Below are 24,384 nucleotides of genomic sequence, written 5' to 3'. Positions count from 1 at the left end.
TATGTCTACGTCGTCCTTCTCCATAGTGAAAACAGATGCAAAAAATTCATTTAAAACCCCTCCTACATCTGCCGGCTCCACACACAGATTGCCATTTTTGTCCCTAATGGGCCCTATTTTTTCCCTAGTCATCCTCTTACCCTTAATATACTTATAAAACATCTTAGGATTTTCCTTTATTTTGCTCGCCAGTGTTATTTCATGGCCCCTCCTTGATCTCCTAATTTCTTTTTTAAGTATCCCCCTGCACTTTTTGTACTCCTCTAGGGCTTCCTCCGTCTTTAGCCTTTTGTATCTGCCAAAAGCCCTCCTTTTTTTCCTAATCCATTCTCGTATATCCCCTGACATCCAAGGTTCCCTGGAGTTCTTGGAACCACCCTTGACCTTTACGGGAACATGTTGCCATTGTATGGTCTCAATCTCCCTTCTGAAAGACTCCCATTGCTCCGATGCGGATTTTCCTACGAGCAGCTGATCCCAGTCCATTTTGGCCAGATTCTGCCTTATCCTATTAAAATCGGCCTTCCCCCAATTTAGAACCTTTATTTCCGGCCCCTCCCTGTCCTTTTCCATGACCACCTTAAATCTCACCGAATTATGGTCACTCTCACCAAAGTGCTCACCGACTAGCACTTCTTCCACTTGGCCGGCCACATTCCCTAGAATTAGGTCCAGTACCGCCCCCTCTCTTGTAGGACTTTCTACATGCTGGCTCAAAAAGCTCTCCTGGATGCACGTTAAGAATTTTGTACCCTCTAAGCCTTTTACACTCTGAGTATCCCAGTTAATATTGGGGAAGTTGAAATCCCCCACTATTATTACCCTATTATTTGCACAATTTTCTGAGATTTGCCTACATATCTGTTCCTCTATCTCCCCCTGACTGTTTGGGGGCCTATAGTACACTCCCATCAAAGTGCTTGCCCCCTTTTTGTTTTTAAGCTCCACCCATATGGCCTCATTAGAGGAACCTGCTAATATATCATCCCTCCTTATGGCAGTAATTGATTCTTTAATTAATATTGCGACCCCCCCTCCTCTTATACCTCCCCCTCTGTCTCGCCTGAAGATTCTGTACCCCGGAATATTGAGCTGCCAGTCTTGCCCCTCCCTCAACCATGTCTCTGTGACAGCAACAATATCATACTCCCATGTGTTTATCAACACCTTCAGTTCATCCACCTTATTTGCAAGACTCCTTGCATTAAAATAGATGCCATCCAGCCTTGCCCTCACATATTTGCCCTGTCTTCCAAGCTGACTTGTTTTTTTCTCTATATTTGGCTGCACATCACCCCCTATTGTAGCTCCACTCTGTATCCCATCCCCCTGCCAAGTTAGTTTAAATCCCCCCCAACAGTGTTAGCAAACCTCCCCGCAAGGATATTTGTCCCGCTCTGGTTCAGGTGCAACCCGTCCGACTTGTACAAGTCCCACCTTCCCCAGAAGCAGGCCCAGTGATCCAGGAAACTGAAACCCTCCCTCCTGCACCAACTCTTTAGCCACGCATTCATCTGTTCTATCCTCCTATTTCTATACTCACTAGCCCGTGGCACTGGGAGTAATCCAGAGATTACAACCTTTGAGGCCCTGCTCTTTAATCTGCTACCTAGCTCCCTAAATTCTTGATGCAGGACCTCATCTCCCTTCCTACCTATGTCGTTGGTCCCAATGTGGACCACGACCTCTGCCTGCTCACCCTCCCCCTTGAGAATGCCCTGTAGCCGCTCAGTGTCTTCAGCACTACAGCCGGGATGTTGTCGGGGCCCATAGCCTTTGCTGTATCCAGTGCAATCAGCCATTTCTTGATATCACGTGGAGTGAATCGAATTGGCTGAAGACTGGCTTCTGTGATGGTGGGGATATTGGGAGGAGGTCGAGATGGATCATCCACTCGACACTTCTGGCTGAAGATGGTTGCAAACGCTTCAACCTCGTCTTTTGCACTCACGTGCTGGACTCCGCCATCATTGAGGATGGGGATGTTTTCAGAGCCTCCTCCTCCCGTTCGTTGTCTAACTGTCCACCACCATTCATGACTGGATGTGGGAGGACTGCAGAGCTTTGATCTGATCCGTTGGTTGTGGAATCGCTTCGCTCTGTCTATAGCATGTTGCTTCCGCTGTTTAGCATGCATGTAGTCCTGAGTTGTAGCTTCACCAGGTTGGCACCTCATTTTTAGGTACACCTGGTGTAGCTCCTGGCATGCTCTTCTACGGGAGGTCAAACTGAAATCCCAGGATATATTCCTTTGTAAGCTTGCTGATTGCCATGCTGACAGGAAAGAAACCATTAACCAAGCCAACATGAAACTGTTAATAAAGCTTTATGAACTATGACAGCTTGTGGACTGTGCCACCATGCCTCTTTCAGTTATGCTGAGAGTCCTTTCTCTTTTATTCGTTCATCTGTTTTAATTGCTCAATTTTTGAACACTTTATACTCTCGCAATAAAATAAATTAAAAATCTCTTGTCTGAAAATCCTGACACTATTGCAACAGTGGTGGTTAGGCTCTCCATTTACTGGAGCATTAGCTTCCTCCACCCCCTCATACAGCATTAAGTGCCGCAGAAGTTTCTCTTTGGCTCTCAGGAGTAAAGATTCACATGGGTAGTGCACATACAGGAAGGCTGGGCAGAGAGGATCACATGCCCGTAACACAGCCCACCTGATTTCCCATCCATTCATTTAAATGGAAGGAAAATTGGGTCGGCTGCACTATTAACACGCAATCCTCCCGGCACAATTTTTTATCTGCGTTCCACCATGTGTTGTTTGATGCCCAATCACTAAAGAGGAAAATCAGCCCCAATGGGTGCAGTCCGATGTGGAATTAAACCCTACAGACTTGTAGTGAGTGTTCCGATCCCCTTCTTTGCTTTCTCATCAACCTGACTGATCGTGTGCCAGTACAGAATCACTCAATACTAATTTTTTTCTCCTACTCTTAGGATTATATAACTCATTATGATACTCCAGTGCTAAGTGAGTCAGCAGCTCAAGTGCTAGGACATGATTCCACACTAGGATATCTGATTTCTCCATTTAATCAAATTATTTGTCAGTAATGCTGTCAGCCAACACAAGAAAGAATAAACCTCCTTAGTGAAATTGTGCTGGGGAAAATAGGGTTTCCGTACAAAATGACTCCACTGAAAGTAAACAATATTACCATTTTTGAACTTCAATTGAATTTGAATTCAAAGGCTGTTGCTGCACATCCATTTCACTGGAACTCCACTCACCTTGCCAGGAGGTAGAGTCTATATTGGCTTTAACAGCAATGGTCTCAGAGAATGAGGCATTTAAACATTTTTATATCTAAAGACATTGCCAAGCACTTCAACATCACCTCTGGCATAGATATTGACGACACTAAAACCTTTGGCAGAAATTAAAGCTCAGTCCCAGAGGAACAGCCTCTGTCTCACTGCATGACATTTATACAATAACGGATGAATGCGTGGGCGGTGTATTGCCAAATTAAGAGTATGTTGAATAATTCAAGTCTAAAATAGACAGTGAAGATTGTTTGTCTTCTTAATCCAGTCTCTCACCAACAGGAGAGTGCATACAAGACTATTATTGCCATTTAAAGTGATTACACCAATGCTGCAGACAATTGTTCCTCAGTAAATAATGTTTTGAAAGTACTTAAAAAGACAATGATGCCTCAGCATAGCATTTAAGTCATACTATCCTATTTTTTGATTCTTGACCCCCATGAGCACCTGGAAAATAGCCTCCATGTATTCTGCTGGATTCCTAGGTCAACACAGATCGGACCTGAATCCTTCTTAGGCCAGATAGCCCAGTATCACACTGTTCAGTGCACTTGTTCACCAGGTGATTCAAGACCCCAGTGTTAAAAGCTTTAAACGGGCAGTCAGGCTTTAAATTGATAGCAGTAATGGAAGATTCTATCAGGGTATAGATGGCCTTCTTTTGCAGTGGTGACCAGGAGTTCCGAAAGGTATGTTGCCTCCCTCGTGCCAGGGTGAAAGACATCATGGAATGGGTGGAAAGACTTCTGAAAAGGGAGGGAAATAAACAACTCAAAAGTCACGTCGAAAGTCGTGGCCCACAGTGGAACCAATGACAGATAGAAGTACATTTGAGGTCTCGCAGAGGGAGTTTAAGGGGTTAGGCAATCGATTGAAAAACAAGACCTCAAGGTGGCAATCTCTGGATTGCACCCTGTGCCATGAAATGGACAGGTTAAGGAGACGCAGATTAAAGAGGTCAATGCGTGGTTGCAGGACTGATACAGAAGGGAAAGGTTCACATTCAACAACAACAATTTGCATTTATATAGCATCTTTAACGTAGTAAAACGTCCCAAGGTGCTTCACAGAGCGTTATCAATCAAAATTTGACACGAAGCCACATAAGGAGTTATTAGAACAGGTGACCAAAAACTTTGTCAACGAGGTAGGTATTAAGGAGTGTTTTAAAGGAGGAGAAGAGGTGGAAAGGTGGAGAGGGTAAGGGAGGGAATTTCAGAGCTTAGGGCCTAGGCAGCTGAAGGCATGGCCGTCAATGGTGGAGCGATTAAAATCAGGGATGCGCAAGAGGCAAGGATTGGAGGAGCGCAGAGATCTCAGAGGGTTGTAGGGCTGGAGGAGCTTATAGAGATAGAGAGGGGCAAGGCCATGGAGGGATTTGAAAACAAGGATGAGAATTCTTGAGCAATTGGAACGATTTCTGGAACAAGAGGAGGCTATACTGACGGAATGGCCTTCACTTGAACCAAAATAGCAATGATGTCCTTCTGGACAGAGTAAATAGAATAGGGAGGCGGGGGGGAACACTTTGATATGTATGGTACTTGTGTATTGCTAACTGAACACTAGATGGCTCCTTGATGGGAGTAAGCACATTGCAACAATTATACTCCAAGGTCTTCCTTGAATTGCTTTTGTTAATGTTTGACAGAATATTCTAGAGGCTCTGCAAATAAAAGCAGCTAGTTGTTACCACATCAGTTTTGAGTATTCAATCAGACATAACAGACATTAAACTAGCTGGCAGGGTGGTTATGTAAAGTCTCCGCTTGAGAGTAGAAAGGGAGAACAGGATTAATAAAATTGTTAATATTGAAGCAGAAGGCTTAGCCAAAAAAAAATTTCAGCTGAGCCTTCTGCCTCTATAACAATATAAAAAAAACTATTAATGGAAGAAGGGAAAGAAAGAGGCAGTAGATAGTGAGAGACAAAGACACTGTTCTAAAGGGACAAGGGCTATCAAAGTTGGGAAAACTAGGAAAAAAATAAGGGTCAATGATCCAAAAAATATACAGTTTCACTCTCCCATCCTTAGTCATTTCTCTTGTCTTTTCCTTATAGGGCCTTCTCAGCACTGAGAGGGCTCTTGCAGAAAAACAGACTTCAGAGGAGGACAATCCTTCTGAGGATGCACCATCAGGTGCTCCACCCCTCCCAGATAGTAAGCTAGTGGGGTCTGCACATGATGAAACACCCAACACCAGTGGCCAGCAGCAGATACTGGTGGCAGGAGACAGCTCAGAATAGACCTGGGCAGAGGCCCTCTCTCCAAGCTCTGCTGAGGACGACAGAGCTTGGAGTCAAGCCACGAGGAGAAAATTGCTGGCCTCACATAGAGGTATTGGAAGGCAAGCCAAGGAATCTCACCACTATGGCTGAGAGGATGGAGGAGTCCGCATCCAGCCTCAGTGGCATCATCAAGCTGAAGTCTACCCTGGACAGTGTGGTCACCTCCAGGGACACCATAGCTGATCCTCAAAGCAGGAATCCATTCCAGCATGTTTTTCACATTCGGTGGAAGCTCAAACAGTCGCCATGCCGACTCCAGTCTCCATGGTAGAGAGATTGGGAGATCAAATGGAGAGGAGATGGCTAAGAGGAAATTTAATAGAAGTTTTTCAAATAATGAAGGGTTTTGATAGACTGAATAGGGAAAGGCTATTTCCAGTGAAACACTGAGCCTCACACGTGAAGCTATTTTAAAAAAATATTTTCTGTGATGACACTACCTGTTTCAAGAGAGGGAGAGGGGGGCCATTGCAATGGCTTCATCACTGGGCGTAGTTCCCTTTTAAAGTATGATAATTAATATAAAACAAATGTAAAAACAGTTCTGAGGCCTGCCACCACTCAAGGTAATTATGATGACACAGAGCATAATATTAAGATTGGGGTTGAGTAGTTTGTATAATATCATTGTTACGGTGCAGCCAGGGCCAAGACCATAGCACCATGGGTGGTCCAGCTGTACCGGGGGGGGGGGGCGAGGAGAAAGGTCAGGAGAGCAATGGTGATAGGGGATTCCATTGTTAGGGAAGCAGCAGGTGTTTTTGCGGCCACAGGCGTGGTTCAGGGATGGTATGTTGCCTCCCTGGTGCCAGGGTCAAGGATGTCTCTGAGCGGCTGCAGGACATTCTTGGGGGGGCGGGATGGGTCGGGTGAGCAGCCAGAGGTCATGGTCCATATCTGTACCAATGACATAGGAGGATAGAGCAGATGAATGCATGGCTGGAGAGATGGTGCAAGAGGGAGGGCTTTAGATTCCTGGGGCATTGGGATGGTTCTGGGGGAGATGGGACCTGTACAAACAGACGGGTTGCACTTCAACAGGGCTGGAATCAATATCCTTGTGGGGAGGTTTGCTAGTGCTGTTGGGGAGGGTTTAAACTAACTTGGCAAGGGGGATGGGAACCTGAGAGTTTACTGACGACACAAAACTAGGTGGGATCGTGAGTTGTGAGGAGGATGCAAAGAGGCTTCAAGGCGATTTAGACAAGTTGAGTGAGTGGGCAAATACATGGCAGATGCAGTATAATGTGGATGATTTTGAAGTTATCCACTTCAGAAGGAAAAACAGAAAGACAGAATATTATTTAAATGGTGATAGATTGGGAAATGTTGATGTACAAAGAGACCTGGGTGAAAGCAAACATGCAGGTGCAGCAAGCGGTTAGGAAGGCAAATGGTATGTTGGCCTTCATTGCAAGAGGATTTGAGTACAAGAGCAAGGATGTCTTATTGCAGTTATACAGGGCCTTGGTGAGACCACACCTGGACTATTGTGTGCAGTTTTGGTCTCCTTACCTAAGAAAGGATATTCTTAACATAGAGGGAGTGCAGTGAAGGTTCACCAGACTGATTCCTGAGATGGCAGGACTGATAGTCCAGAGGAGAGATTGGGTCGACTCGGCCTGTATTCACTCGAGTTTAGAAGAAATGAGAGAGGATCTCATTGAAACGTATAAAATTCTGACAGGGCTAGACAGACTGGATGCAGGGAGGATGTTTCCCCTGGCTGAGGGGTCCAGAACGAGGGGTCACAGTCTCAGGATACGGGGTAGGACATTTAAGACTGAGATGAGGAGAAATTTCTTCACTCAGAGGGTGGTGAACCTGTGGAATTCCTTACCACAGAAGGCTGTGGAGGCCAAGTCACTGAATATATTTAAGAAGGAGCTGGATAGATTTGTAGACACAAAAGGCATCAAGGGGTATGGGGAGAAAGCGGGAATATGGTATTGAGATAGAGGATCAGCCATGATCATATTGAATGGCGGAGCAGGCTTGAAGGGCCAAATGGCCTACTCCTGCTCCTATGTTTCTATGTTGAGAGGAGATTCAGAAGGGAGAGTAACAAAGCTGGAAGTGGAAGGCAGAAAAGTAGTAAGTGCAATTGGAAGGCAGCGGAAACAAAGGCCAGCAGCAAATAAGGTCAAAATAGGAAAAAATGTTAAAAAGGCAAAATTAAAGGCACTTTATCTGAATGCACGCAGCATTTGCAACAAGGTGGATGAATTGACAGCACAAATAGAAGTAAATGGATTTGATCGAATTGCCACTATAGAGACGTGGCTGCAGGGTGACCAAGGTTGGGAACTGAATATTTAAGGATATTCGGTATTTAGGAAGGACAGGCAAAAAGGAAAAAGAGGTGGGTTAGCGCTGTTAATAAAAGATGAGATCAGTACAACAGTGAGAAAGGATCTTGGCTCAAAAGATCAAGATGTCGAATCAGTTTGGGTGGAGCTAAGAAACAGCAAGGGGCAGAAAACATTGGTGGGCATTGTTTATAGGCCACCAAACAGTCGTGGTTAAATAGGGCATGGTACAAAACAGGAAATTAGAAGTGCATGTAACAAGGGTAATACAGTAATCATGGGGGACTTTAATCTATATATAGATTGTGCAAACCAAATCAGCACTAATACTGTGGAGGACAAATTCCTGAAATGCATACAAGATGGTTTTCTAGATCAGTATGTTGAGGAACCAAATGGGAACAGGCTATTTTAGATCTAGTATTGTGCAATGAGAAAGGGTTAATTAATAATCTTCTTGTAAAGGAGCTCTTAGGGAAGAGTGATCGTAATATGATAGAATTCTTCATTAAGTTTGAAAGTTATTTAGTTCAATCCGAAATTAGGGTCTTAAATCTAAGCAAAGGAAACTACAAAAGGAATGAGGCACAAGTTAGCTGTGGTTGATTGGGGAACAACATTAAAAGGTATGACGGTAGACAGGCAATGGATGGCATTTAAAGAATTAACATATAATTTGCAACAAATATATATTCCTTTAAGGCACAAAAACCCAACAGGAAAAGTGGTCCAACGGTGGCTAACAAGAGAAATTAAAGATAGTATTAAATCAAAGGAAGAGGCATATAAAATTGCCAGAAAAAGCGATAAGCCTGAGGATTGGGAGCATTTTAGAATCCAGCAAAGGAGGACCAGGAAATTGATAAAGAAAGGGAAAATAGAATGAGAATAAACTAGCGAGAAACGTAAAAATGGACTGTAAAAGCTTCTATAGGTATAAAAAGGAAAAGACTGGTGCAGGAAAATATGGGTCCCTTACAGACAAAGACAGGAAAATTTATAATGGGGAATAAGGAAATGGTAGAGAAATTAAACAAATACTTTGTGCCTGTCTTCACGGAAGAAGACACAAAAAATCTCCCAGAAATACCAGAGAACCAAGGGCGAGAATAAGGAACTGAAAGAAATTAGTATTCGTAAAAAATAGTACTAGAGAAATTAATGGGGCTAAAAGTCGATAAATCCCAAGGACCTGATGATCTACATCCCAGGGTTTTGAAAGAGGTGGCTATAGAGGTAGTGGCTGCATCGGTTGTCATCTTCCAGAATTCTATAGATTCTGGAACGGTTCCTGCAGATTGGAGGATAGCAAATGTAACCCCACTATTTAAGAAAGGAGGGAGAGAGAAAATAGGGAACTACAGACCTATTAGCCTGACATCAGTAGTAGGGAAAATGCTAGAATCTATTATAAAAGGATGTGATAACAGGACACTTAGAAAATAATAATAGGATTTGGCAGAGTCAACATGGATTTACGAAAAGGAAATCATGTTTGACAAACCTATTGGAGTTCTTTGAGGATGTAACTAGCAGAATAGATAAGGGGGAACCAGTGGATGTGGTGTATTTGGATTTTCAGAAGGCTTTCGATAAGGTCCCACACAGGAGGTTGGTGAACAAAGTTAGAACACATGGAATTGGGGGTAATATACTGGCATGGATTGAGAATTGGTTAACAGAGAGAAAACAGTGAGTAGGAATAAATGAGTCTTTTTCAGGTTGGCAGACTGTGACTAGTGGGGTACCGCAGGGATCGGTGCTTGGGCCCCAGCTATTCACAATCTATATCAATGATTTGGATGAGGGAACCAAATGTAATATTTCCAAGTTTGCTGATGACATAAAACTAGGTGGGAATGTGAGTTGTGATGAGGATGCAAAGAGGCTTCAAGGGGATATAAGTGAATGGGCAAGAACATGGCAGATGAAATATAATGTGGAAAAATGTGAAGTTATCCACTTTGGTAGGAAAAACAGAAATGCAGAGTATTTTTAAATGGTGAGAGATTGGGAAATGTTGATGTTCAAAGGGACCTGGGTGTCCTTGTACATGAGTCACTGAAAGCTAACATGCAGGTGCAGCAAGCAATTAGGAAGGCAAATGGTATGACAAGAGGATTTGAGTACAGGAGTAAAGATGTCTTACTGCAATTATATAGGGCCTTGGTGAGACCGCACCTGGACTATTGTGTAGAATTTTGGTCTCCTTACTTAAGGATATACTTGCCATAGAGGGAGTGCAACGAAGGTTCACCAGACTGATTCCTGGGATGGCGGGATTGTCGTATGAGGAGAGATTGAGTAGATTAGGCCTGTGTTCTCTAGAGTTTAGAAGAATGAGAGGTGACCTCATTGAAACATACAAAATTCATACAGGGCTTGACAGGGTAGATGCAGGGAGGATGTTTCCCCTGGCTGGGGAGTCTCGAACCAGGGGTCACAGTCTCAGAATAAGCGGTAAGCCATTTAGGAGAAATTTCTTCGCTCAAAGGCTGGTGAATCTTTGGAATTGTTTACCCCAGAGGGCTATGGAGGCTCAGTCATTGAGTACATTCAAAACAGAGATCAATAGATTTCTAGATATTAAAGGCATCAAGGGATATGGGGATGATGCAGGAAAATGGCATTGAGGTAGAAGGTCTGCCATGATCTTGTTGAATGGCAGAGCAGGCTCGAGGGGTTGGATAGTCCACTCCTGTTCCTATTTCTTGTGTACAATTGCATTAAATACTCCCTCAGGTGCACCTGTACTGATCATTCTCATAAATGGTCCAAGTGTCTTACATTCCGGAATGTGCCCATGCTGTCCAATATCTAATTATACAATAGCCTAACACAGGGGTGTAACAGTGGGATCCTCTTGTAATTTGAACTGGACATTGCATCTTTCACACATGCCCTCATTTGTGCTTTTCTAATATTTCGCAAGATGGATTAAAACACTTAATGAGATAAGGTCAGATAGGAATCGTTAAGCTGCTTTATTTTACAGACAGGATAATTATGGCATGGGCTCGATGGGCTGAAAGGCTGCCTTCTGTGTTGTATCCATTCTATGATTCTATGACAGCAAGTGATCATATAAAGTGACAGATGTAATCAAATCTCAGCTTGATTCAGCTAACTACAGAAGCTTCCTTGAAAACAGAAAAAAAAAATCAAAGTATGCAGCAATGTCCCTACTAGCAGGCTCGGTTAACTTTTCTTGGTCAGTCCTCTGATGCTGATCAGTTCTGGTCTTAGGATGAATGAGTTTCCCCTAGCTCGGCTAGGTTTCCTTCCCAGACTTAGTTGGCTAACAGATATCCCAGGAGTCTTTTTGTCTCTATTCTCCACATAGACAGCTGGTTGGAGGACTGTCTCTGGCTCTTTCCCATTTAGTAATTTGCCAGTGGACCTGTCAAGAAAACTGCTGCCTCTTCTCCTCCTCCCCACCACCACCACTTTAGGGTGCAGGTATAAAGAAAATATCTCCTGCTGTTCTCAAAATGAATAAGGGCTATCCTGGCTTCATGGGCCTGGGATGAGATAACTGGCCCTTATCGAAATAGATGGTGAGCTGTGATATTCCACAAACTGGCTCATGTGGCTGTAATACATATCTTCAGTGCCTGCAGTCTTTGGCTTCTTTTTTAAAAATCCTCTTTGGTTTAGAAAATAACACTTAAACATAGTTCATTTCCAAATCCTTTCCGTGAAGAAACAAATGGATCAAAAATCCGAACGCATGACAATCATGAACCTTGAAAACCATGACTAAGTTTATGGATGTCATCTCAACACAGAGACTAAAGTCTGCCTTATTATTAACTCTCTGCCATCTATTATTATAGGTAAGAGGTTCTACTAATAATTGATTTTAATGATGGTTATTAATCAAATTTATTTTAATTTTGGACTTGTACTTCAGTCTTCAGACAGCTAGAAAACACCTTTAATCTGCTGCTGACAAGACGTATTATTATGAAGGCACTAAAATGAAAACCATACTAATGGCAGTTAGAAATTATATTGACTGAAAACTGAGGTCACAGCGACAAAAACACAACAGAATGGTTCTGCCAGGTGAATCAGATGAGGGCAGGAAGGGAATTATTTTGCAGTGCTAAATCAAAACAACAGGGAAATTAATATGCAGTGTGTAATATAAAAACATCATAAAATGGCATTTGGAATGGCTACCTGTCACAAGGAAGCTGCATGTGCCAGCACCGGCCTCATTCATTATACTGCAGTTGTAAATTCCGTAGCTGTCTTTGGAAAGATAATCCACTCTGATCTGCGTATAATCCTGCGACTCAAATCGCCCCGTTAGTAAAATCTTATTTCCCAGCTTCCATTCAAAGGTCAGTACGCGGGTTGGGTAAGCTTTCAGTACTCTGCAGGTCATAGTGATGCTCCTGCCTTGACCCTGCCGAATCTCCAGAAATGTAGGCTCCACACTCGGTGGGTCTGCAAAAATGGAAAAACATACTTATGTTAACATAATTGCTGATTTCGTGATAAGCAGTCTTAATGGCAAACAAAGAATTTGCACAAAAATTGGTATTAAACATTAGCATTTTCAGAAGCAGCATCCTGTGAAGTAACAGATGGAGATTGTATTATCTACAATTAGCAATATATCAAAATTAAGATTTGCAAAGTAAATTTTGTAAATAATGAAACCGAAAGAAAGAAAAATTAGCATTTTTGTAGCACCTTATCACACCGCTCAGAAACGTCTCAATACACTTCAGATACACTGAAATAAGTTGATGTGCAGTAACTGTTGTGATAGAAATGCAGCAGCCATTTTGCACACAGCAAAAATCCCACAAACAGCAATGAGACAAGTGACCAGTGGATATGTTAGGGGAGGATTAATAGCCAGAACACTGGGCGAAGCCCCTGTTCTTATTCGATTCGTGACATGGGATCTTTTAAAGTCCACTGAAGTCCCAGACTAGCCTTGAATTAATCTCATCCAAAGGACAGCATCTCCTGGCAATGCACTGGAATATCAGCCTAGATTATGTACACAGATCTTGGAGTGAGGCTTGAGCCCACACTCTTCTAACTCAGAGCCGAGAGTGTAACCAACTGAAGCAAGCTCATACTTACTTACGACGTAAGCAAGCCACGGTTGACATTTTTAAGCTAATTTTATACAATGGAAACCTGCGATGTGAGATAATTATGGATTTTTTTGGAGGACCACTACTGGCAACAAAGTGTACATATTGGTCTTATGTACACTTGGCCACATAATGGGCACCTGGATCATTTCCTTCCATCAACACTGGTCATAGTTGGTTTGAACTGCATTGGCAATTTCTAACTTCACTGAACAGCAACAGAAACCATGGCCCAGAAAACCTGCGATGCAGTTAAGTCGGGATCACAACCACCACTGGGCTCCACCAATGACCTCACTGAAGTTCGCAGGGTAATGGGGAGAGACATCCAGGAGTGTTTTGCAGCTGCAGTGCTCCCCCCCCGCCCACCAAAGACTCCAGAAACGTTGTCAAAAGCTGCCATCTGGAGCGGGAGGGGGGCGGGGGAGGAGGAGGGGTGACAAGTCCCACCAAGCAAAGGAAAACTGTGGGTGATGGTCCCAGCAGCCCTGTATTCTCCTCGATTTTCGGGGTCCAGACCACAATTCCAATCTTGAAACTCCTAGTGGGACCCACTTCTGCTTATCTTACTTACCATCCCTGCCTCCAAACTTACACCAGATCCCTTTGAGGCTAAGGGAGTAGGAAATTCAGGCATAGGGATTCCTCGCCCTTGGGCCCATCCCCTCCACCTCAGTTTGTAACCCAAAATGTCCAATCCTGGTGAAGTTTCCTGTCATTCTGCAGGACTCCCACCAGAATTATGGCGTTAGGAGTCCCTGGATTAGCTGAACAATTTTGGGGCCCATGAATCTAAATATACCGATGGATCTAATCATAAGATCTGTACAGATGGGGAAGGCCACTTGGTAAATCCTAACTTATCCATTCAGAAAGTACCTATAGTCCTTGTCCTCACACCCTGTCTGATAAGAATTTCTCAAAAGACTCCAAGGCTTTTGTTTCTACTTCCCTACCTGGTAATCTATTCCACATGATGACCATTCATTGTATCACTCCTCAATTTGCCATCTGCTGATTTGGACCATGAGCTACTGCCATGATTTAATTTGCCATGATTTAATTTGAAGTAGAATCCCAGATTTAGCTTTTCTACAGCTGTTTATTTTAAATGGGTTCACATCTACACCAAAATAGCAGAGAGGAATGCTATAGGAATGTGTTAAGACGTTTCTAGCTAATATTGTCAATGGTAATTGCCATACTATAGTCCACCATGCTATTTGCTTAGTTGATTGCTGCTCTGCAGTAATTAAACATGCTAAGTGCTAAGTCTACTAATACTCTAGATCGCTTTCAAATTCATCCTTATTTATTTCAGTACCATTCATGGAGCACGTATATTACCCATTTTCCCCCACGTGTAGTACTACACTCATATATCCATATTAAATTTTATCTGCCACTGTTCCAACCACACATATTCAACCTGTAGCCAACTGGCTGCCTCCTCAGATTCAATTACCTCCCCATCCAACTTCTTTAAGTTTTGTATTGTTTGCTAATACAGATCCACAGGCCACTCCATTCCGCTTTCCTTCCACCTCAACATCATGCCCATGACAAGCACCCACTGCTTCCTATCCTTCAGCCAATTTTTTATCCGTCCCCATTTTTTACCTTTAATTGCCACTGCTTCAAGTTTAAGTAGCAGCCTTTCATGTAGAATTTTATTGAAGGTTTTTGTAGCATATCACATGGTCATGCCTTATTAGTTCCATAGTTGCCTGGATCTGTTTTGCCACCTTTTTTGAAAATGGGTACCGTATTAGCTTGTTTCCAATTTAGCAGGACCTTCCCACCATTCAAGTCTTTCATAATGATACTTAGCATCTAACAATTTTCATTCATTGCCTCCCCTAATACCTCTGGATAAATGCCTAGGAGGACTTATAGCAGATCTAGGCCTTCCATCATTTTTGTTAACGTCAGTAATTATGAATTGGGTGCTATTTGTGTCTTTCCTCATGAATACTCGGAGAAAGTAATCATTGGCTCCGATTTTAACTGGGGCCAGTTTTGGGCAGGTGAACAGCAGTGTGAGTTACGTGACCTGGGCAATTTTAACTGCCTGGTTTCTGCCGGGTGGGTGGGATTAAAATCATCTCCATTTAGTATATTAACTACCTTATTCTCAACCTCAATTTTGACATTATTAGCATCTTTTCGTGTTGTTACCGTTTCTTCTCTTACTGAATTAATTTCAGATTGTTAATTGTTTTGTGTCTGTAGTCATTTCCAGATTACCTTGTGACCCTCTGACCATCCTTTAAATATATTTCTGAATTCTCTTTTATTCCTAGTATTTCCCCTCCAATTACTCACAAATGTTTGTAAGACAACAAAACTGTACAATGTTCAGGAGAGGTTCTCTTGCCTTTGTAAGTTACTTGTCACATGGGGTTTATGTAGCAGCATTGTAAACATTTTTGGAAAAAACACATTTATGATTTCACTGTACATACTTCACAAGGGATTCCTTCCTTACATGTATGTGCTCTCAGTTGCCTGGGTCATTCTGCGCCATGGATTTTTCCATAGCTCATCAACACCGCACCATGATTGGCCAACAAGATATGTAAGTGAAGATGTCTAAGCAGCTGTCAGTGCCTTGCGTCTCCCTTTGTATAAAGCACATTGACATATGGCATTTCATCAGGAATCCTGGCTTGGTAGAGAAATTCTAAGTTGCCCTAACAACTAGTCATTTATGATTGGTCGCCAGCCGTGTGGAAAAGTGGTCATCTCCATTTCTATGGCCTGTAGATTCAGGAAAAACATACTGCGATTCCATGCCAGCATGACTAATTCTTGTTGTTATGTAGGCAAATATGGCAACCAAGCTGCAAGCTGCAAAGTCCCACTACAACAAATAAATGACCAGATTATCTGTTTTTGAGTATGTTGGTGGAAGGATAAATGTTGGCAGAACATCAGGAGAAGTCCATGCTCTTTGAAATAGTGCCATGGGACCTTTGACTTCACTTGAGTGGGCAAAAAAAGAGGCCTCACTTTCATGTTTCATCTGAACAACAGTGCCTCTGACAATGCAGCATTCCTTCAGCACGGTATAGAAGCAGCAGCCGAGATTTTGTGTTCAAGTCCTGGAGCGCGGCTTGAGCTTGAACTCACAATCTTCTGACTCAGAGGTGAAAGTGCTACCAATTGAATCAAGCCGACACTTGAGTAAACAAATGGGAATCACCCTGTTGCAAAATTTAATTTGTCATAACAGCAAAATGGAACAAATCTGAATCAGCACAATGTATGCTAATTTTGATTCTTCTAATAAAAAGTGAGACCTGATTCAGCTTTATCCACTAAAAAGCACTCTAACCATTCTAGCACAAAGCAAATTGTTGTCCGAGTCTTTACCAATCCCACTAAACAAACAGATAATTGATAGAGAGGATAAAACCCCTGGTCCAGATGGATTGCATCTGCGCATATTAAAAGAAGTTAGGGAAGAGATAGCAGAGGCACTATTACATATATATAAAAATTCATTAGAAAAGGGAATAGTGGCAGAGGACTGCAGACAGCTAATGTGATTCCTATATTTTAAAAAGGGAGATAGAACAAATCCAGGTAACTATTGACCAGTTAGCTTAGTATCGGTGGTAGGAAAGATAATGGAATCTTTACTCAAAGATGTAATAGAAAAAAAACTGGAAAATGAAAATATAATAAAGAGTAATCAGTACAGATTTCAGAAGGGAAAGTCATGCTTGACCAACCCTATTATTGAATTCTTTGAAGAAGTAACAGAAAGAGTAGACAAGGGTAATGTAATAGATGTAATATATTTGGATTTTCAAAAGGCCTTTGATAAGGTACCACACTCATGGCTAAGGTTAGAGCAGGTGGAATCGGGGACAGGTAGCAGAATGGATAGCAAGCTGGCTACAAAACAGAAAACAGAGAGTAGGGATTAAGGGTAGCTACTCAGACTGGCAAAAGGTGGGAAGTGGTGTTCCACAGGGATCAGTGATGGGACCACTGTTGTTCACAATTTACATCAACGATTTGGACTTGGGAATCGGAAGTACAATTTCAAAATTTGTGGATGACACAAAATTGGGGGATGTAGTTAATACAAAGGAAGAATGAGTTAAAATGCAGAATGGGCATGTAATTGGCAAATGAATTTCAATATAGCTAAGTATGAGGTGGTGCATTTTGGTAGGAAGAATCAGGAGGCCACCTAATGCTTGGATAATAAGAGTCTAAATGAGGTACAGGAGCAAAAGGATCTCGGTGTACAGAGACACAAATCACTAAAAGTAGCGATGCAATTAAAGAAGGCCATAAAAAAAGGCAAACCAAGCTCTGGAGATCATTTCCAGAGGGATAGAATTGAAAAGCAGAGAAGTTATGTTAAACTTGTACAGAACCTTGGTTAGACCACACTTGGAGTACTGTGCACAGTTCTGGTCTCCATATTATAAATAGGATATAGAGGCATTGGAGAAGGTGCAAAAAAGATTCACAAGGATCATACCAGAACTGAGAGGATATCCTTATCAGGAAAGACTAAAACAGGCTGGGGCTTTTATCTCTAGAAAAGAGAAGGCTAAGGGATAACCTGATAGAGGTCTTTAAGATAATGAAAGGGTTTGACAGGGTAGACGTAGAGAAAATGTTTCCACTTGTGGGGGGGAGTCCGTAACAGGAGGTCATAAATATAAGATAGTCACCAATAAATCCAATAGGGAATTCATGAGAAACTTCTTCACCCAAAGAGCGGTAAGAATGTGAAATGCACTACCATAAGGAGTAGTTGAGGCAAATAGCATAGATGCATTTCAGGGGAAGCTAGATAAGCACACAAAGGAGAAAGGAATAGAAGGGTTTGCTAATAGTGGTAGATGAAGTTGGGAGGGAGGAGCTTTGTGTGGAGCATGAACGCTTGTGTGGAGCATAGACCAGTTGGGCTGAATGGCCTATTTCTGTGCTGTAGACTCAATGCAACTCAATGTAACATTTGTGATCAGCTCTTCAAGCCAACATTTAAAAAAAAATCAGTATTACTACTATTACAAAGATAAATCTGCTGTAAAACATTTATTAATTTTTTTTTGCCGTGGTATGTAATGGGACAATAAATAATAAATTATATTTAAGTAATCGGAATTAGATTTTACCAACAGCAGTGTAAACCATTCACTGTGGATGTTGACTGCAGTATTTGTTTTGAAAAAAAAACTGCACTAAATACACTATGTATAAACATTTAAGTGACTTGACAATGTCTAAGCTAAAAGGTCACAAGCAATTGAAGCTGGTCAGATTATTAATAAACACAAACACAATAAGCTGTGGTTTGATTGTATTTCTTCGATTCCATTTCAAAAATAATTGCTCTGACAGGAAGACTGCAGAATTTCTGATAATTATTTTTGATATGAAGAGAATTTCTTTCATACAAGTAATAAAATGGGCATCCGTTAGTGGTAACGGTATTGCTATGAAACATATCATTGCTTGTTTCAGTGTTGGGCAATTCCACGCTGCTAAAAGTGCTACATCGTTGCTTGAAATTGATCATTTATGGTGACTTGTTACAGCTGGACCACTTGGGTTATTTCATTGGAATTACATTATGAGTTTGGGTACAATATAGAAAATGGAATTTCAACAGCTTTTGTTCCTAATTTCAAACAGTGCTGCCATTAGATTGTTCTACTTCTCAACATCAACATTTTATTGTCTGTGTTATTTTCCTCAGTCAAAAACTATTTGTGAGGAAGCATTTCTTTAATGGTCCTAGAAAATTCCTATTCCTTAACAACAGTAAAAATATCAATATAGATTATGTTTACAGCAAGTCGTTATGTGGAATAGCCAATTATTTGGAGAGAATTGGAATCTCTTTCTTCAAAGCTGGGAAGGAGCAGAGGCAAGTAGTCGGTAACATTGTAATTCGATCACTCCTGCTGATTTTACAAAGTGGCTTTGCTGGTTCCCATCATACACAACATATTCAGACCTCATATCAATGGTAATATGAATTTTCAAATCTCCCACAATGACTAATTTTTATGACCAGAACTAATTCTGCATTTCATAGAGATTTCAAACAAAACCTGCTATGTAACTGGTTATAATATTTAAAAACCACTAATTCATGTAACTGTTAAAAGCCAATCAATAATTGAGATTGTATAATGGCAGATCAAATTGTACGGTACAGACATACAGATTCTAGGCTGACTTTGTGACACTAAAACTAATATTCATTGGCAGTAATTTACTCATATGTAATACGAGTAAATCACTGCCAATTCTTCCACAGCACCTCCCAAACCCGCGACCTCCACCACCTAGAAGGACAAGGGCAGCAGGCACATGGGAAAAACACCACCTGCACGTTCCCCTCCAAGTCACACACCATCCCGACTTGGAAATATATCGCCGTTCCTTCATCGTCGCTGGGTCAAAATCCTGGAACTCCCTTCCTAACAGCACTGTGGGAGAACCTTCACCACACGGACTGCAGCGGTTCAAGAAGACGGCTCACCACCACCTTCTCAAGGGCAATTAGGGATGGGCAATAAATGCTGGGCTTGCCAGCGACACCCATATCCCATGAATAAATAAAAAATGAACAATAATGTGGCTTATCTAATGTGATGGAAACCACAAAAATAATCTAAAATATTTGCCCTAAATTCCAGCTGCTTATTTATAACTCCTTCCTCTCCCATTCAACTGTCTTTAAATTATTTTTGAATGAAAATACTACAATTATTTAAACACATCGACTAAAACTGGATGGTAAACTGGGGCTGAAGCATCATCTCTTAATCATCTTTCAGATACGATGTTAAGCTGAGGCTCTGTTTGACTATTCAGGTGAATGTAAAACATCCCATGATGCCTTTCATAGAAGAGCAGGGAGTTCTCCTGGTGCCCAAGCCAACATTACACCTCAACCAACACCAAAAAATACAGATCAGCTGGTCATAAATTAACATTTATTCTTTGTGGGCTCCTCCAGTGTGAAAATTGGCTGCCATGTCTGCCTACATAATAGCAGTGACTGCACTTCAAAAGTAATTTTTTTAGCTGTGAGATATTTTGAGACATCTTGAGGTTGTGATAAGATGCCATATGAATACAAGAACTTTTTTTCCTTTGCCGGTGAGCTGGATTTGAATTCAGCCCATACTAATAGATTTATGATTCTTTGTTCTGTGAGGGGACTAACAACAAAACTTATATAACATCTTTAATGTAATAAAATGCTCCAAAGCACTTCATAAAGGTGAAAATAATGAGAGATTGAGAAATGCAGCAAGAAAGATTAAAGCTGATGGCAAAAACATAATTGAAAAGGCAGGTGTTGAGAAGGCTTTTAAGGAATGGGGGAGGAGAGGTAGCAAGGTGGAAGGGTTTAGGTGGAATCTTCTCTCGAATGAGGGACAAAAAGGTATTTTATTCTCCAGCATGCACATTCTACACTTTTGATGAGTACAAAATTCACAAAAAGGACCCTAGTTACGTCAGGTGGCAATTGGTACCTCTGATATTTTACTCAACAATGTAGTCACGTGCTCAGTAAAATGGGATTCTGACTCCATGCTACAACAGTGCCGGAGGAATAAGACCTTAGAAAAACAAGCTGTTGCTCTGAGAATCCTATCTGTTTACCGCACACTTCTGGCGGTAGTCAAGTTGAAAAACTACAGTAATGTGTAGTCATAGGGATCTTTCAAAATAAACTTTCTCATTCACACCCACATGGGGAAACAATAGGGGCGAAATTTGTCAATGTCCATTTCCGGGCACAAACTGAGCAGCTGCTGCAACCGGGTGCCTGACGAGGCAAACCCGAGGACTCTCTTCACACCAGCAAACTGCGGGTGCCAATTGGGCGCCCTGATGCAGCTCGGGGCCTGGCGATTTTTGGCTGGATCAGACGCCAGCCATGGTGCTTGGATAAGTCCTGGGGGGGAAGGGAGGCGATCATGAGGGGGCGAGCGCAGGCCGGCAGCGGTCCGCAGTATTGACGTGGAGGCAAAAGGAGCACCTGCTTCTCCATTGAGGCTCCACTTTGAGGTAAGTATAAAAACTTACTTGACGGTTTCTCTGGCATCGTCCAGCGGTCCTTTGAAGGACTGCTGGTTAAGCCATTGTAGACCCTGAAAAAGTATTCAGAGTTTGTAAATTTCCCATATGGAGAATCATTGTGTTAGCAAATGGGTCCTGAAACAGGTTCAGAACCCTAATTTCAATATTAAAATGAGGCCTGTGCTCATTTCAGGTAGCTGCCGAGGCTGCCTAAAAGAAGGCAGTGATGAATTTAGCAATGGCCCGAATCCACACGAATTGAGAGTGAGCCATTGAACTGCTGTATTTGTCACTGTTGCACCCATTTTAGGGCATGGCAATGTTAAATTTCTCCCCCACTGACTTTGTGTAGCAGTCAAATTGCCCACTGGTACCACCAGCACTTGGATCATTGCCACTTGGCCTGGGGAAAACTCATGTCCCATCATTACTCCACAGTGTGACCTATTAGTACCATATAATATACAACAATTGTGTCACTTTTCAACAACAACTACTTGCACTTATATAGCGTCTTTAACATAGTAAGACATCCCAAGGCGCTTCACAGGAGTGATTATCAAACAAAATTTGACACCAAGCCACATAAGAAGATATTAGGACAGGTAACCAAAAGCTTGGCCAAAGAGGTAGGTTTTAAAGAGTGTCTTAAAGGAGGAGAGAGAGGTAGAGAGGCGGAGAGAAGTTAGGAAACACTTCTCACGCAAATGGTGGTAGAAGTTTGGAACTCTCTTTCGCAAACAGCAGTTGATGCTAGCTCAATTGCTAATTTTAAATCTGAGATTGATAGATTTTTGTTAACCAAAGGTTTTAAGGGATATTGGGCTAAGGCGGGTATATGGCATTAGGTCACAGATCAGCCATGATCTCATTGAATGGCGGAACAGGCTCGAGGGGCTAAATGGCCTACTCCTGCTCTTATGTTCATAGAAGTTTAGGGAGGGAATTACAGAGCTAAGGGCCTAGGGTAGCTGAAGGCATGGCTGCCAATGGTGAAGTGATGAAAATCGGGGATGCAGAGGAGGCCAGAATTGGAGGAGCGCAGAGATCTTGGAGGGTTGTAGGGCTGGAGGAGGTTACAGAGGTAGCGAGGGACGAGGCCATGGAGGGATTTGAAAACGAGGATGAGAATTTTAAAATCAAGGAGTTGCTGGACTGGGAGCCAATGTAGGTCAGTGAGCACAGGGGTGTTGGTGAACAGGACTTGGTACAAGTTTGGATAGGGGCAGCAGAGTTTTGGTTGATCTCACGTTTACAGAAGGTGCAGTAATAAACTGCAGATTATCATTGAACAAACATGCAGTGAATTTGTCAGAACTGCTAATCCTTCAGTGAGGATGTCCTCACACATCAACTATATGGAACTTCCTGGCAGATGGCCACCACAGTGTGGAACATAACAAAAGTGAAATAAACTCCCATCACCAACTGCAAAGATATATTATTAAAAAAACAAATACATGGAAATGATTGCAAGGCTGTAACCTCATTTTAAAGGCTGTAAGCTCATTATATGAATCATTTGGAGGTTACAACCTCATTTTGGGATTGATTTGGATGCTGTAATCTCATCTCAAGGTTTAGATACTTAGCATTACTGCTTAATGTTTGTGCTTGCAATTCATCATATCCTCTTGATGAGATCGCTGCCTTGTAATCATCGCCGAGTATCTATTATACACTATTTTTCATCTGATTGCATGCAACTATACTCAGTTGATAGGGATTTTCCAAAGATTGGCTGTCTCCAAGGTTGACCTCCAGGCTGACCTGAAGCACCAGAGTGCTTTAAAATCCACAAAGTCTCTCCAGTATGTTAACTGCCAGCTCCCTCATTCACCGTACCAAAGCAACTCAGGACGCAAGAAAAAAAACAAAATAGTGGGTCTCCATGAGGACAAAAACAAACAGTGAAAGCCAAAAATTCACCTAACAGGAAGAAGATATACTGTTGTTTTTATGAAGCACCTAGAGAAAATACTTCCTGTACATCTACACCATGATGAGATGGGGGAGATGTACCGAAAGCACTCCCCCTAGGTTTTCTTACTTCTTTAGTCAGTATATTTTGGTTGCAATTTTTAATATAAGTGGAAATTCTAATAGGTTTCTGTAATTGATATTAATCTTGATCAGCCTTCAGTTCATTCTTTAAGGGAACAATGGGACATTGGGAGCCAACAATGTATTTACATTCAGCCAGCAGCCCATCTTTTACATGTCAAAAAATGACCTATGGCACAGCCAGCTCACATTTTACAGATCATACATTTAATTGGCTGAAAAATCAGCCACTGATGCAGGTTTTCAGCAATTCAAAAGGCTAAGATTTTGGAAGATGTCCCTCCCTCCCCATTCACCCCCCCCCCCCTGAAAAAATGAGACAATGAATAATAAAACAGGAAAGAAAAGCCTTCAACTATTTTTATATAAAAATATAGACAGATTATGTTAGATAGTTAGAAAGATAACAACATTGCAGAAAATGGAAGGCAGGTGGCCTTAACTCAAGGATTCACATTTTATTTAAATATTTTATTTGTGCTTTAAATGCCTATTTCTAATATTATGGCAAATATTACAGTAATATTACTGACAACTGAGCAATTTTTTTTATTAACTTTTCCTGTGTCACAGTATGTAAGCAGAAACACTTAAGAAAACCAACTGGTCAGTCTAGTCCTGCTAATTTCCCTGAACCTGCTGGTAGCCAAAGAACTAATATATATATTAGTTTATTATTTTGAAACCACAGCACGGAAATTCTGGGGTTTTGGTCACAGGGGGAGCGGACGACCAGGATTTGAGGCAGACCCCATTTCCATTGGGGTTTCTCCCCTTTCTAGCTAAGATCAAAGATTCCGTTGGAGGAGGAAGGGGCGGGGGGCAATTCTTCCTCCCCAGGTCCTGACATCACTCTAAGGTGCCAGGCCTGAGAGATGACAAGCCAGCCTGCATACCACCTGAAGGAGTGGCACGGCGCAGCTCCAGAATCCTATCGGGTCCACCGGGCAGACGGGTACCAACATGGGCATCTGCTTGTGCCCCTGGGATTTGAGGTGGGTAAAGATATGAGCAAATGGGCAGGTGGAATGTCCGTTCCTCTGCACTTCCAGTGCTGCAGCACCAAGATTCCAATTTCTAGCTTTATATCATTGAGGGCTACTGACTAATATCGGAACGGAACAATATCTTGGTTTTAGGTACTGTGAAACAATGTTATTCATTCACCCTTTAGCCACGAGCAAGCCCACCTAGCACACACTGACTGATAAATCCTGCTTTCCATCAATAGATTAAAAACAAG

At 42.0% G+C, this 24,384-nt stretch overlaps 1 protein-coding gene across 1 annotated transcript in view; it reads right to left on the bottom strand.

Annotated features, from left to right (window-relative positions):
* mdga2a (MAM domain containing glycosylphosphatidylinositol anchor 2a) overlaps positions 1-24,384 on the bottom strand; it is a 640,034-nt gene that overhangs the window by 189,084 nt on the left and 426,566 nt on the right. Inside the window, exon 9 of the mRNA XM_067991845.1 lies at positions 12,070-12,339. Within this exon, the coding sequence (XP_067847946.1) occupies positions 12,070-12,339 (270 nt within the window). The remainder of the gene's footprint in view (positions 1-12,069; positions 12,340-24,384) is intronic.

Source organism: Heptranchias perlo, chromosome 10, assembly GCF_035084215.1.
Source record: "Heptranchias perlo isolate sHepPer1 chromosome 10, sHepPer1.hap1, whole genome shotgun sequence".
Classification (NCBI taxonomy): domain Eukaryota; kingdom Metazoa; phylum Chordata; class Chondrichthyes; order Hexanchiformes; family Hexanchidae; genus Heptranchias; species Heptranchias perlo.
The sequence above is the reverse complement of the archived record's forward strand: the minus strand, read 5'-3'. Positions and strand labels throughout refer to the sequence as shown.